General features: G+C 38.1%; 1 protein-coding gene across 3 annotated transcripts in view; it reads left to right on the top strand.

The window, feature by feature from the left end:
- The window catches only part of LOC125311500 (serine/threonine-protein kinase 32C-like), a 284,135-nt gene that overhangs the window by 55,957 nt on the left and 211,800 nt on the right, over window positions 1-16,378 (top strand). For all 3 annotated transcript variants that reach the window (XM_048269621.1, XM_048269623.1, XM_048269622.1), the window contains exon 3: window positions 4,913-5,064. In XM_048269621.1, coding sequence (XP_048125578.1) covers window positions 4,913-5,064 — 152 coding nt within the window. The remainder of the gene's footprint in view (window positions 1-4,912; window positions 5,065-16,378) is intronic.

Genomic DNA, 16,378 nt, shown 5'->3' with positions numbered 1-16,378 from the left:
TTGAGTAATAGTGCTAAAGGACCTTAATTTTGGGGGGCTGTTTTTGGGTGTACTATCAAACATATTACTTGTGTTACCAATAGCCTCCCTTATAGAAATGACTTTGTTTTTGAAGAAGTCTGCAAATTCTTCGCATCTTAGAGAGGATGCCTGACTGAGTGTATCAAAAGGTGTTTGATGCAATAGCCTATCAATGGTAGAGAACAACACCCTAGAGTTTCCACTGTTTTCAGCAATTACCTTAGAGAAGTGGTTCCTTCTCTCATTCCGAATAGCTCTATTATAATTTGCTATTTTTTCTTTTAGAATGGCTGGATGGATAGATAGATGGATGGACAGACAGATACTTTATTCATCCCGAGGGGTTTTTAACTATTTCATTCAAAATCAAGACATCTTTGCCCTTTCTTGTTTGTCAAATAGTCTAGTAACACGCAGGGATGGGCAGTATTTCTAATACATGTATTTAAAGGAACCGTATGTAAGAAATGTAATTCAATTAATCATAAAATGGCCCTGATTTATCACTAGACATTAGGAAATCATGCTAATTTCAAATACTTATATCACTGACAACAGTAGTCCGGCCAGGATATTGTCATTTAAAAAAGTTGCAGCCCTCAACTGATGTTGATGTTTACATATTTGTGTTTTAGCCTGATCCGCCACCCTCCACCTATCTAGTAATCACAAAGTCAGTAGTGTTTCGGCATCTGGGTTGCCAGCTCTGCTCTAGTTACCACATCTGCGGTGTACACCGCTCTACAGTATTTTGAAAGTGATTGTAGTACCAGTTTTGGCCAAAATCCTACATACGGTTCCTTTAAAATACATATTTCAAATACAAAATACTATTTTGTAATTTGTATTTTATTGAGATGATGAAAATGCCTTCGTATTTTGTATCAAAATACTTCAGTGTTCAAAATACTGTAAAATACTTTCTGTGAAACACTGTGAAGACATCTATCTAACCATCTATAAAGCACAAAATCTCTGTCTCTGTCTGTCTGTGGCACCCTCACATGGTCAAGCCCCTCTGCTCCAGGAGAGCGTTTATTTTCCTTTGCTGGACTGATTAACAGGCCCCATAGGCGTCGTCTGAATGCAACACTGTTTGAGAAGTTAGTTGTGCTTAAAGGCATCAGCTGAGGAGACACGACTAGCTTAGGTTACACACACTCCTTTGCTCACACATGGACAGCACAAGGACTTGAGTTCACAAGCTTAGATCGCAACACGAGTGAGTTTGCTATTTTCCTTTCTTTTTTGTGTTTTACAGTTACAGTTCTCTGACCTGTGAAATATTTCAGTGCTCTGGTAACTTGACAAGATGCCTCAAACAAGGACATTTCCAATTTTGCACATTTTAAATATGAAATGATTAATAATGTCAGAATTATTGGCTTCGAATTGGCTTAACTGATAGGATGGTATTAATGTGACAACCTTTTTTTTTTTGTATTTACATTGATAGAGGTTGTGCACACACCAGTTTCAGGTGTATACAAAATTATTCAACTGTAACTCACCATAAGTGTGGTAGAAATAGTTAGGTTAAAATACTACCTAAATAAGTCATCCATTTGGATTGTTTGTCTGAGTTATTGTCACAGATTCATAGGGCAATCTATTACACTAACAGAGTAAATACTGTCAGTATACTTAAGGAAGTGTTCCATGAGTTACCGAACATTTCTCAGGGCTACTTCAATAGGGGAGATGGAATCGTCCTTTAGTGAGCACAACACGGCACAGGTCTTAACCTGCTTTATCCAGAGGGAGACATTTTTGGATGCATTGACAAAAAGCCTATCATGGCCTGGCTGGGAAGTGTGACAGTTGTGGAGTCGGCATTCGTAGCCTGTCGCTGCAAAATAGTACATCTCAAACTCAAATACAGTAGACTAACAGTCAAGAAAAGTGGACTGTCAGAGCAGCACAAAATACTAAAAGCCATGCCTAAGTGTCCTGTTCGCTCTTAATCTTTCCATCACATTTGGTGCCTCTACCTAGCCACTTTGTAAATGTGTTAGTTAGTTCTGTACTTTAAAGAATAGTTTGAGCGATCACATAACCTACGTTCAGTGTTGCAATATTATCAGTACTGACTTTTGAGCAGGATCTTACAAGAACATTTTGAAATGAATGGAAAGACACAGTGATGATGAGATTTTGCACTCAACTGTAGCCTAGGCCTGCTAGTGGTGAGTCTGTTTATTTATGACTATAGTCTATTTACTTGTATTATAGCCTATGCAACTATTCTATTAAACGCTATGTGCTAGTCTATTAAACACTATAGGCTATGACCGCTATGGTCTTGCACTATTTTCTCCCATGATCATATAGTTTCAGTTATCCAAAAGGCTTGAAGGATGCTCTTTATTATATGGCAATTTTGGAAAAATAACTGATAAAAGTGGCATGAGGTGACCCCCTGTCAGTGCTCATGACAACCCCCCCCCCCACCGGTTGCTCAGGTTTATATTGGGATGTCTAACATGAGGGGTCAGCATATCTCATCTGTTGATTGATTATGGAAGGAGTCTATTGCTTTCAGATGTTTTTCCAGGTAGTGTACAAGTGAAGAGATAGACGAAAAAGGCTTTTAGAAAGAAGTATTTTGTAGTATTTTGATAAAATACAGTATTTTATTTTGATACATTTTTTGGCTGCTGTATTTTGTAGCTTATTTTGATACATTTTTAAGGTGGGTATTTGGTATTTTATTTGGAAATACATTTTGATGTATTTGTACCCATCCCTGGTAACACAAACTAAGAAACTTTATTTCTTATTCAAACAGTTTAGATTGTCTTAAAAACAGACTAACATTAACCTATCAACACGACTAGCAAACAACAAAAGTCACCAAGTAACAAGCATGGCAAATGTTACAGTCAAATGCACACATTGTGGAATTGCTGCCAGGCCGTAATAACCAGATTAATTTGCAACTTTTTTTGACTAAGACTATCTTAAGATGCATTATTGTTGACGAAAAAAGACGAGACTAAAATGTTTTGCATGAAATAAAAGATAAAATCTCCCTTCATGTTCGTCTACAAAATGAGAAGACAGAATATCTAGCTGTTACATTTTCAAAATATTCCGAATGAGTTCATACGCAACAGCTTATTGTGTCAGAGGATTCATTCTGTATGATTTAAACTGGCATATCTTACATAGACAGTGTTGCAGAACTGTTTGGATTTAACTAGAAGTTATTTGGCAAACAACTCCTCTATATTATATTTTACCACGTCTGCTTGCGGACCACTTGGGATAGCTTGCGGACCACCAGTGATCCCCGGACCAGACTTTGAGAAACACTGGTCTACGAATATGACAGTGGTCCAGTCAAATCTTTTACTGTCTATGGTCAAATCCCAGCCGAGCTATAACTGTAGCTCGACTTACCTGTGCATGTAAACATACTGACTGACAAAAAAAATCAGAATGAGTAATTATAACAGGCGAGTAGCCCTGTGGACACACAATATTGTTGGAAAATTGAGATGTGTGAAACACTATTTGACTCAAATGGTAATCAGAAATAATTTGTTATAAAAAAAAAAGACTAAAATGTGTTGACTAAAACTGACTAAGACTAAGATACCTTTAGTTTTCTTTTGACTAAAACTAGACTAAAATGACGAGACTTTTAGTCAACAAAAATTATATTTGAATGACTAAATATGACAAAGACTAAAAAGGACATTTCGTCACAAGACTAAGACTATGACTAAATTAAAAATAGGTGACAAAATTAACACTATTCTAGGTAGGTAGGCCTTCTCCTGTAACGCAAAGCGTGCTGCCAAGCAAGCCATGCAACCCCTTTTTGCTGAAGGACTCCTTCGCACGTTTACCTCAGTAGGATTCGGTAGTCACAAAGGGGTAAATGGATCATCCCGTGACAGCAGCCGTCATAGCAACAACACCAACATTCTATGAGAAACATTTAGGCGAGGATCAAATTAGCCAGCGGCAAGCGGCAGCGGCAAACATAATGCAACGCTCAGACCATAATAAGTTTTGTCTCGTTCCTAAGCAACACAAACGGTTTGTCAATTGAATACTTTGAAAGTTGAACCAAGTTCAACAGTCAGCTTGCTCAATGCTAGCGTTTCGCCAACGTTGCCACCGTTCCGCTGCCGAACCGTAAAGAACAATAGGAAACCTGCCGCTTGCCGCTAGCTAATGTGATCCCCGCCTGAATGTGAGATCGGAATATGATTATTATGTCATCCGGAACTTTTTTGCAAGCCGGAACAAATTGTTCATGACAGAGCCACACATGCTCGGGCCTGTCTGATGGCTTCTTAAGAAACTTCAGGGTATCAGCTTTCCAAAGAGGTCAAGCATTTGATTATAGGCCACAGTGCAATTTTGGGCAAAAGCCTAGAAATTGGTTTACTAGCCATGTTAATATTACTTTCAGTAATTACCCAATAATGCTTTATATTACATGGGTAATAGTTGAGATGTTTCTTAGGATTTCACATAGTTTTCCTGTATTTACTTTCATGTTACCTGTGGTAATTACAAATAAATATACTGTAATTTACCACATATTTACTAGGTAAATACTTAGTAATTAGTGGATGTCAAAGGAGGGGTTACCCATTTTTTCACAATTCTCTGAAACAGATTAATCAACTATGAAAAATAATTGTGTTGCAGTCCTAGTTAATGGACTAACTGTTAATTGACAGATGAGCTTGCAGTTAAACACACAGACTAGCCAAATTTGTTTGCTAGTTCCTCTGTAATGACTCACATCTTTAGTTACAAAGTTGTGTTAGAAAAGATAGCTAGCTTGCTAACTTTAGCAGCCTATCTTGGCCATAGAAGACCATATCATGTGGGTTGTGATTTTAATGCCACTTTTATGTCTTCTTCACAGGTATGCATTGTTCAGAAGAAGGACACAGAGAAGATGTATGCCATGAAGTATATGAACAAACACCAGTGCATAGAGCGAGATGAGGTCCGAAACGTCTTTAGAGAGCTAGAGATCCTACAGGAAATTGAACATGTTTTTTTAGTAAATCTCTGGTGACTATCTTGTGTTTTTCACTTAATACTTTTTGTGTTCTGCATGTGTTGTAAAACAGATTGTGGAAGAAGTATGCATGTATCAGAGGTAGGAGAAGTAACTACTGAGCATGGACTGATACATTCATTCCTGTCTTTGCATGTCTTTTTAGGGAGTATACTTGTAGCACATTATTTCAAAAAGGCATTTTCCAGACTAGATCAGCCTCAATTGATCGCAAGCCCTGTTCTGATTGTTTTTGTTAGTGTTTAAATGATGCGCGGCACACTGGGTTACGCCTAGTCAGCTGACTATGATCTGTGTAACAATTAGCCCCTCGAGGCCATAGGTTCCAATGATTTCAGTAAACCCTCCTTAGCTTTACTAAAATCACTGGAATCTATGGATTCTTTTGAATTATTACTTAAACTAGAACTGTAATGCCAGAGGAATTACAATAGTGGATGGATAGCTGCTGGCTAAATGTTGGTGGGGAGATTCCTAAAAAAAATTGAATCGCTTAATCGTTGAGTTCATACAAACCCTCTTACCAAAAAACCTTGTGTGTGTGGCGTTGAGATATCACACTCAAGGTGGGTTTGACCTTGACATTTGACTTCCATCATTGGGTCCATACAAATGTTCACACCAAATTTGAAGCATGTAGCCTATGTCAAGCCGTTCTGAAGTTGTGGCATAAGCACGAAAGCTGGCCTTCAGAGAAAGCCTAATTGTATGCAATGCAATAGGCTACCTGCAAAACGGGCCTTCAGTTGGTGTTGATGACTGCTCATTCTGCACCCAGATAGCAATTAGTCATTGAATCTATGTTAAATCAACATTAGGCTACTTTGTCAACGTTAAAATCATTGAATCAACGTCGCACTGCAACATTGATTCTACATAACTTTTGCACCCTTCATTAATATTGAAGCGTTCAACGTTGAAATTCTAACTACAGATCAGCGGGATTTCAATGGTATTTCCACTAAAATGAATATTGAAACAATGTTGAAATTACAACCAAACTAAAGATCAACGTGATTTCAATGGTAATCAAAGTCCATAGGTGTCCCTGTGCACAAACCTTCAGTTGAACAGGTGCAGGTGAGGCAGGTAAGTATAATCCAAGAGTGAAAGATCAAAAATCACCGCACACTGATCACTGTAACTTAATATTTATTGTAGGATGTATGGTTTCAATGGTATTTCAATTGATATTAAACCTCAGTAAACCACTATTAGCCTAATCTGGCAAAATATTGGGAAATTCATATCCTGCTTTATCTACAGCCAGGATAAATTTGGCTAGGCCTAGGTATGTCTGGTTTAGGCTGTTTGAGTGTGATGGCTTAGCACTACCGCCGCCACTGCACACAACCCTAAAACATTCCCGAGGTCTTAGCTAACATAAAATAACTTACCTACTGAATCCTCGGTTATCGCTTAATCAAGTTATGAACTTACTCGACGTAATACCAATATTATCAAATTAGCTAGAGTTAAACTTAACGTCCTCTCTAGACGTAGCAGCTAAACTACGAGTTTGTTGCTAACAAGTAACGTTTACGTTAACGCCAGCTTGCTTGCTTGATTAGAAGATAACTAGCTGAGTCGTTTTAAACAGACTTCACACACTCCATTCGAATAAAAACCACAAATTAATTGTAACTTATATTGGGTGTGGTAGGAAAACGTCTGTTTCGTCCAGAAGCAGAAACCAAGAGCGTAAACTTTCTCCAAGAGGATGGCGTAAAGTGGTCTGTACTGTCAATGACGCTAGGAGAAAGCTACTGTGCATGCGCACAAGTTAATTACAGGATGTGTAGTTTTAGAGAGCGCCAGATTGTATGCATTAGAAGCTGAGACAGTTGGATTCACAGGTGATACCTGTGCCAGTGTTCTGAGCCCGGTAACTACTCTGGGAGCTTAACGAGCGCAGCTGGCTTTAGGCCATTATGACATCACAGCCAATCAAGTCTATGGGGGAGAGAATGAGCTTTTTAACCTTTTTAATCCCCTATTTCTCAAAAAGTATCAATTGTTAAAAAATCTGAAATAATAACTCTCTTGCCCCACTCCAGACCTTCAGAACGGTTATTTCAACATGTCTGTACATTAAGCGGTTAGAGTCGCATTCATTCTTGAAAAGGTAAAAAGAAAAGGTTATAATAATAACTAGAAAACGCAATTCCAGGGAATTACCAGTGCATGAAAATGCAAAACATATGGTGTGAAATATATTGTTAAAACAGATGATGTGCTAATTGGCAACCAACATGATGAGGTTTAATGTAGTTCAAATGACTGAACTAGGTAGATGAGGTTTAATAGCAGTTGAACAGGATGTGTAGTCTTAATAGGGCCAGTTTGTATGCTTAAAGCCTGAGACTGCAGGTGGCCTGAACACCTGCCATAGGATTCTAATTGCTTAACGGCCGTATTGTGATGTCATAATCATAATGTTAAGTCAATGGGGAAATTTTGATTAGTTTTTAATTAATAGTTTAAAAAGTATAAAAGTTACAAAGCTGAAAAATACATAGCACACATGTCCTAAGTAAGACCTATGTAACATAGTTTGAATGAAGTTTCTACGTTAAACGGTTGAAGCTGCATTAAGTGCGTTAGAAGAAGAAAAATAACTAGAAAACGCAATTCCAGGGAATTACCAGTGCATGAAAATGCAAAACATATGGTGTGAAATATATTGTCAAAACAGATGATGTGCTAATTGGCAACCGACATGATGAGGTTTAATACAGTTGAAATGACTGAACTAGGTAGATGAGGTTTAATATAGTTGGAATGACTGAACTAGGTAGATGAGGTTTAATATAGTTGGAATGACTGAACAGATAGGTGGATAGTTTAAAAGGGTAAATTATTTGCTAGGTAGACGAGGTTTAATATAGTTGGAATGACTGGACAGTTAAATAGGTGGATAGTTTAAATTTAAAATGGTAGATGAGATTTAATATAGTTGGAATCTGAACTAGGTAGATGAGGTTTAATATAGTTGGAATGACTGAACAGTTAAATAGGTGGATAGTGTAAAAGGTTAAATTATTTGCTAGGTAGATGAGGTTTAATAGTTGGAATGACTGAACTAGGTAGATGAGGTTTAATATAGCCTGGCCACCTGGCCTAGGATTCTAATTGCTTAACGGCAGTCTTAATAGAGCCATATCATTATGCTTAAAGCCTGAGACAGAGTATATAGTTTTAAAAATGTAGATAGTGTAATGGATGTTGATAGACAGAAAGTTGAATGGATGTTGATAGGCAGATTGGTTAATGGATGTTGATGGATAGTTTAATGGGTGGATGAGTGAATGGTTTGAAGAGGATGAATGGATAGAAAGTTGGTTGAAATGTGCCTTATATCCTTGTAGAATGGAGAGACACAGAGAGAGTTGGCCTAGTTCAGCAGAAAGCAGTTGATACAGGTGCAATCAGTTGAACTGATTCTTTGATGGGGCCTAGATTTGCAGCTGGAAGTTGATACAGGTGCAAATCGCATGCTAACAATGTTAAAATGTTAACTATGTTAACCATGTTACTTAGCTAACCTAGCTAATCATTTTTAGCAGTTATGCTAACTATGCTAACTAGCATGTTAACTATGCTAACCATGTTACTTAGCTAACTTAGCTAATCATTTTTAACAGTTATGCTAACTAGCATGCTAACATGATAGCATGCTAACTATGCTAACCATGTTACTTAGCTTACTTAGCTAATCATTTTTAGCAGTTTTGCTAAAAATGCTAACAATCTTAGCAATGCTAACTATGTTAACCATGCTAACTAGCTACAGTGGGTAGGAGTCATAGTTGATGACAAGTAACAGTTACAATGGCTGAACAGTTAAAAAGTTCAGTAGTTTAAAGGCTTAAATTGTTTAACAGTGAAATATTGTAGTGAGGACTTTTATTTTGAAACAGTTTTTGGCAGAGGAAGCAGTTGAACAGGATGTGTAGTCTTAATAGGGCCAGTTTGTATGCTTAATAGGGCCAGTTTGTATGCTTAAAGCCTGAGACTGGCAGTTGATGCAGGTGGCCCGAACACCTTTTCAAGACATACGTTACAAAGTTTGAACGTTAAACGGTTAAAGCTGAATTAGACGCAGAAATTTGGTGGGAAGAAGAAGAAGACGACTTCGGATAACAGAACAGTGCATTTTAATTGCTTAACAGCAGTCTTAATAGAGCCATATTGAATGCTTAAAGCCTGAGACAGAGTAGTAGTTTACCTCAGTAGTTTAAAAGTTAAATGTAGATAGTGTAATGGATGTTGATAGACAGAAAGTTGAATGGATGTTGATAGGCAGATTGTTTAATGGATGTTGATGGATAGTTTAATGGGTGGATGAGTGAATGGAAGATGATACAGGTGCAAATCAAGTTAATTAGTCCATTGTGATGTCATCAGCCCATGTTAAGTCTATGGGGAAATTTTGAGTAGTTTTTAATTAATAGTTTAAAAAGTATAAAAGTTACAAAGCTGAAAAATACAAAGCCCACATGTCCTAAGTAAGACCTAAGCAACATAGTTTGAATGAAGTTTCTAACGTTAAGCGGTTGAAGCTGCATTAACTATATTAGAAGAAGACCTAATAATAACTAGAAAAGCATTTCCTGAAGGAAATACAGTGCATGAAAATGCAAAAATATGATGGGTTTATTTGGTTAAATTATTTGCTTGGTAGATAAGGTTTAATATAGTTGGAATGACTGAACAGTTAAATAGGTTGATAATTTAAATGGTTAAATTATTTAGGCAGATAGTTGACGATAACTAACAGTTGGAATGGCTCCAATGTTTGCTAGCAGTTATGCTAACTATGTTAACAAAGATAATAATGCTAACCAAGTTACTATGCTAACTAGCATGCTAACAATGTTAAAATGTTAACTATGCTAACCATATGACTTAGCTAACCTAGCTAATCATTTTTATTAGTTATGCTAACTATGCTAACTAACATGCTAATTATGCTAACCATGTGACTTAGCTAACTTTGCTAATCATTTTTAACAGTTATGCTAACTAGCATGCTAACTATGCTCACCATGTGACTTAGTTAACTTAGCTAATCATTTTTAGCAGTTTTGTTAAAAATGCTAACTAGAATGCTAACATGCTAACTAGCTACAGTAGGTAGGAGTCATAGTTGATGACAAGTAACAGTTACAATGGCTGAACAGTTAAAAAGTTCAGTAGTTTAAAGGGTTAAATTGTTTAATAGTGAAATATTGTAGTGAGGACTTTTTATTTTGAAACAGTTTTGGCAGAGGAAGCAGTTGAACAGGATGTGTAGTCTTAATAGGGCCAGTTTGTATGCTTAAAGCCTGAGACTGGCAGTTGATCCAGGTGGCCTGAACACCTGCCACAGGATTCTAATTGCTTAACGGCCCGATTATGATGTCTGTCGGCAATGTTAAGTCTATGGGGATTTTTAAAAAGTTTTTCTTTAATAGTTTAAAAAGTATAAAAGTTTCAAAGTTGAAAAGTCATAGCAACCCGATCTGTTTGAAGACCTACGTTACAAAGTTTGAATGAAGTTTCTAAATTAAACTGTTCAAGAGAAAAAAGTGGTAAGCGGAATAATAAGAAGAAGAAGTAGAAGTTGCCTAGGAAGAACATTACAGTGCATTTTCATGCACTGTAATAAGAAGAAGACTTCGGATAACAGAACAGTGCATTTTCATGCACTGTAATAAGAAGAAGAAGAAGAAGAAGAAGAAGACTTCGGATAACAGAACAGTGCATTTTCATGCACTGTAATAACTAGAATTGCGGTTCCGAGGAACTGCAAGAGTGGGTTTGATCAGGGGCATGGAACTCTAACCTGACCCTAGCCAGATGAATTTCGCTCTGCCTAGCTCCACTCATCCATCTGGAACCGATCCATTGAAGCAGCCTTCCATCAGAAGGCTGGGCCTAATCAAAAAATGCTTGCATATGATTGAATAAGCCACTTGTCCGTCATCTATTGACGTGCGACTTCAACCACTCACATCGAAGCCAACCCGTGACGCTAATAACAGTGTCACAGTCGCTTCTACGCTATGTCACATCTATGAAACTCCGCCCTAGGCCCTGATTGGCTGAACCATAAAGTCGGTTGCAGAAATCACTCTCAATGGAAGAGGTCCCAGATGGATGTGAGTGAAGCTAGGCGGAGCTAAGCGGAACGAAATTCATCTGGCTAGGGTCAGGTTAAGGCGAGACACGGCAGGTGAAAACTTCGTTTTTTCATGCACTGGTCAATTTCGAGATTTTGGGCTAATTTGCTACCTTAGCATGTAGTCTTTCACATTACTACAACAACAAAGCCCGATTTACACATTTAGGTGTTTATTTTATTACATTTTGTCTACTCGCGCCTGTATATTTCTCCTAAATTCACCAAAAGTTAGTCTTCTAACGTTTCATGCTCTACCGCGACCGTGATACAAAACATGACACATGTAGTACCGTTGGAAAGCTCTGTTTTTCCTGCATGATGTTGTGCTATCCAAATATGGACACTTCCTTTGTAACCGCAAACAATCGCGAAAGTTCAAAGGCGAGTCTAGGCTGAGAACGGAATCTTTTGGCTGTGTTCCAAGGCTGTTTTCTCAAATTGAGTTTTTCTCATTTTCCAGTAGAAACATCTCAGCCCATGTAGCACCTATGTACACCAAACTTTCCAGATATACACTGAGCAGTATTCTGAAGATATTTACAGGGATTTGTTAATAAATCATTCCTGGCCTGATTTATGTGACATTTTAATCAAAAATATATGGCAAAAATCGATTTTTTAAGGCTATGGACAGTATATTCTGATTTCCTAGGTAATGAAAGCAGATATCCTGAAATCCCTCTGTAATTTTATTTTCATCTTGTATGCAAACAAAATGAAAAAATAATTTTGTACCTGGCTTTATCATATGTTCAGATCTATCTACCCGAAAATATATGCAAATTTATGATATTTAATGAGATAATGCCTAATTTGCATAATTAAACATTCGAATTTCAAAAACTTGTAATACATTTTTTGTTCATACTTGTGTAAGTAATCAACTGTGTAAGTTTCATGGTGATGTCTATTATTATGACCGCCGCGCAGCGAAACCATACAGGTTTAGTCAGATTTTTATTTTTTTATTTTTTTTTCTTTTTTATTTATTTATTTATTTATTTTTTTTTTTTTTTTTTTTCGCGATGCCCAAATTTCCGTCCAATGATTCCCGGGACACTGAAAGACCGGGTACACGAAACTTGGTGGGCATGTAACCCCACATGGATAGCATGGAACCATCGTTTTCGTTTTGATCTGTAGCCCCCCACTGGACTGGACCCCCCGAAAGGAGGGTAGGGCAGACACAGTTTTCTGTGAATATCTCGAAAACCGTAGGGTTTAGGAGGACAATTTTTTTTTTGTATGTTGATCTCAAGGGGCCATGTCAACCCATTCCATAATCACTCATTTCATGTATAGCGCCACCTAGTTAAACACAAAAAGTAAAATGAGGTGTTGTAATTGAAGGTATCTGTGAGCTAACATAGTCAAAACTGCACGAAATTGGAATTGTAGGATCATTATGACACCCTCTGTATGCACGCCAAGTTTTGTGGAATTCCGTTCATGGGGGGGCCACACAATAAATTAATTTATGTTACTATACACCAACTGGCCTGTAGGTGGCCGGAGACAGTTTTCTGTGAATATCTCGAGAACCGTAGGGCCTAGGAGGTCCACCTTTTTTTATGTATGTTGGTCTTAAGGGGGCATGTCAACCCATCCCATTACCACTTATTTCATGTATAGCGCCACCTAGTTAAAAATTAAAAAGCAAAAACTAAGGTGTTTTCATCACAATATCTCTGGCTGACAAGGTCAAAACTGCACGAAATTAAAAGTGTAGGATCATTATGACACCCTCCGAATGCATGCCAAGTTTTGTGTACTTTCGTTCATGGGGGGCCTTACAATAAAATAATTTATGTGTACATTTAGTGGCGATACACCAACAAGGATTCCGGGACACTGAAAGACCGGGTACACAAAACTTGGTGGGCATGTACCCCACATGGATAGCATGGAACCGTCATTCTTCGTTTTGATCTGTAGCCCTGGGCTGGACTGGACCCCCTAAAAGGAGGGTAGGGCAGACACAGTTCTCTGTGAATATCTTGAGAACTGTAGGGCCTAGGATGACCAATTTTTTCCGTATGTTTGCCTCCAGGGGTCATGTTAACCCATTCCATGTGCACACATGTGCATAAACAGATACACACGCACACACATACATTTACAGTAATCATCGATGACACATACTCACACAGTAGACATATGTACGCATGCATGCACATGCACAAACACACATACGCAGGCAAACACACAAGCATGCACATACACACACACACACACACCCACACACATAAACATAAATTTGTACACGCACACATGCACATATAATTCAAGAATTTTTCCCCGTCATCTACTCCCTGAATTTTTGGTCATTGATACCGGGGACACCGAACCACCGGGGTACATGAAATTTGGTGGGTATGTAGCCCCACTAGACTTTTACGGAAAAATTTCATTTCGTCCCCGGGGACCACCCCCCACCCCCCGGGCTGGGCCCCCCGAACCGAAAAAAAAAAAAAAAAAACAGTTTTTCCTAAATAACTACCTGAACCGTGGCACTGAGGATGAAAAATCTTTTATGGTATGTTGGTCTCAAGGGCCCACATCAACCTGGCTCATAATCACTCATTTGTGATTTGCACCCCCACCCCCGGTAAAAAAATGAAAATGCAAAATTATTCTGCTTTAATTGCCCCTATCTTCAGTTAAGATGTTTAGAACTGCACCAAATTTTATGTGTATGATTGACCTGGCATTCTCTGGGGGTATGCCAAGTTTCGTAGAATTTCATCCATGGGGGGGGGGGTCTAAAAAAATTAGGTTATGTTTACATTTAGTGACTGTACACTCATTGGCCTGTAAATGGCGGTGCACACATATACACATGCACACACACAGGCACCCACATACTATCGGTATTAGAACGGCCGATACATAATTACAAATTCAGTAGGATTAAAAGAAAGCCAAAATAAATATTCATCATCATCATCATGGCTGCATTTTCAGTATTGGCGATAAGTAGTCGTTTGTCCACTAGATGGCGCATCGTTGCAGTGAGACGTAATTTTGTTGGAAGTTAACAGTGGGTTGGAAAAAACAATGGACGCTTCCTACAAGGACTGTAATTTACCGCAGCGGACATCTAAAAAGGATAGGACGATGTTCACATGAAGTGTAATTCCCATTTGTTCTTGAAGCCGAAATAAATCTGAGGATGTTTATCGGACATGCTTGGTTTTACTGCAGGTACGTTAATCTTGTAATATCAATAAGGACCTAGGTAATGTTACCGTTAAGCGTTGGTTGAGTGATAGAGGCATTTGATTGATTGCATTTGTAGAAAACTATAAATGCGGTTATACCAAGCAAATTGATAGCAGCACTGTTTGTATCTTTTCGACTGTCATTTATTGCACGTGCTACAAAATCATTCTGTGCAATGGAAGATTTACCAACGTTAACCGGTCTGAGACAGTTTTGCCTATACATGCGTGAGACTGAGACGCCTGTTTATTTTGTTTTAAGTGCGTGCATGGTGTGAGAGGGGAATCGATGTGCTTTGATTACAGCTTGGTAGTTGTAGTCTTGTGAAATTAAAAAGCACGTGTGTGTGAAGTATCCAAACAATGACACCTTCATTTCCTTATGGCTTCTTTAGCAACACACCTTAAGCTACTGTGTAGTGGGTCCCATTTAGAAGTGGCTACTTCATTCGCGCTTTCCTTGACTCATGGAGCTGCTTGAATGTTATTACAATTTTTCGCCCGCGATATGACAGTTTAAGTCCCGCTTTGATACTGTAAGGCGAAGCCATTGGTTTCAAAGGAGATTTTATTTGTGTCGCCAGCATAGCCTATTGGCAATTTATGTTGTAAATAGGCCTACCTTATAATCCTACCTGTAGCTTAGGGAAGCTAACAGCTTTCTATTAGGATCTAGTTTGTTAGTTACCGTTTTGTCATAACTCCCTGATGCATTTTTGCATTTAGAATAGCCAGAGCGTGTATATCTCAATCGGAAAATTAAACAATATCGGGTGCCTATGGACTAGGCTGGGTTCACCCAGCCTGATCTGCCCGCTATTTATTTTTTGATTTCTTAAAAGATTGAGCTTGGTCTGATGAAAGCCAGACTAGCCATGGACCTCAGTTACACAATGCAAGGGAACATGAATCTGCCTATATTTGCACGAACAATAACGGACAAAAGCTCTTCAACTTTGGCCCGTTAAAATGTGTATGAACAGTCTAGCGACGCATTTCAACAAGGCCCATTTGGACATGTCAGTTATTTGCACCACTGGTTAGATGTAAAACAGCATTTCGTTTCAGACTAGGCTACTGTTACTTAATTTGTGCATTAACAATAACGTTTCAGACTACTGTTACTTAATTTGTGCATTGACAATAAAGTATTACATGAACTAAAGATGACTAAAATCTTATGTAGAAGAAGAAACATTCACAAAAAAAAATCCATCCATCCAAAAATGACCTTTTTTTTTTGATAGCTGTTGAAAACGGCATGGAACTGACAGAGATGTTTTTGTTTATAAATACATAAAAATAAATGAATAAATAACATTATGCTGATACCTTTTGCTTTTCCCAAATACAATGTAGCCTACAGGTGTAAGTGACCTTTCATCAATCCAGTTGCAATGGATGAACTGTGATGAACTGCCCTACTTGTGATTGTTTAGAGATTTTAAAGGTTTTATAACAATGCTACATCTTCTTTGGCTATTCTACAATCTATTCACCTTTTCAGCACCAGTAGGCTACTTTCTGTGCAGCCGCGCACACACACACTCAGGCATGCCAAACAAGCATACACAAAAGTTTCAAGAGTGGGGGATGGAGTAAAATATGGAGACAAATTGAAGTGTGATTTATTTTCGCGGAACAGATGTACAGGACTGAGCGGCGGTCATATTTTGTACCGCTATGCGGTACATCTAGTTTTAAAAATTTACCCTATTCACCTGTAGTGTCTCGCCTTAATGGAACTCGGCCTCATCCAAGGATTCCAACGGTACCTCATTTATGAAAATTGGGCACACGGATCAAAAGTTATCTGCATTAACGCAACATCCAATAAGCTAAAACGCATAAATAACGTGGTTGCTATGCTGGTTGCTAGGGCAATCATGCTGGTTGCTATGGTGGTCGCTAGGTTAGAAG

Source organism: Alosa alosa, chromosome 18 (genome assembly GCF_017589495.1).
Source record: "Alosa alosa isolate M-15738 ecotype Scorff River chromosome 18, AALO_Geno_1.1, whole genome shotgun sequence".
Taxonomy (NCBI): Eukaryota; Metazoa; Chordata; class Actinopteri; order Clupeiformes; family Clupeidae; genus Alosa; species Alosa alosa.
Note: the sequence above shows the minus strand (reverse complement) of the source record. Positions and strands in the feature narration are given on the sequence as shown.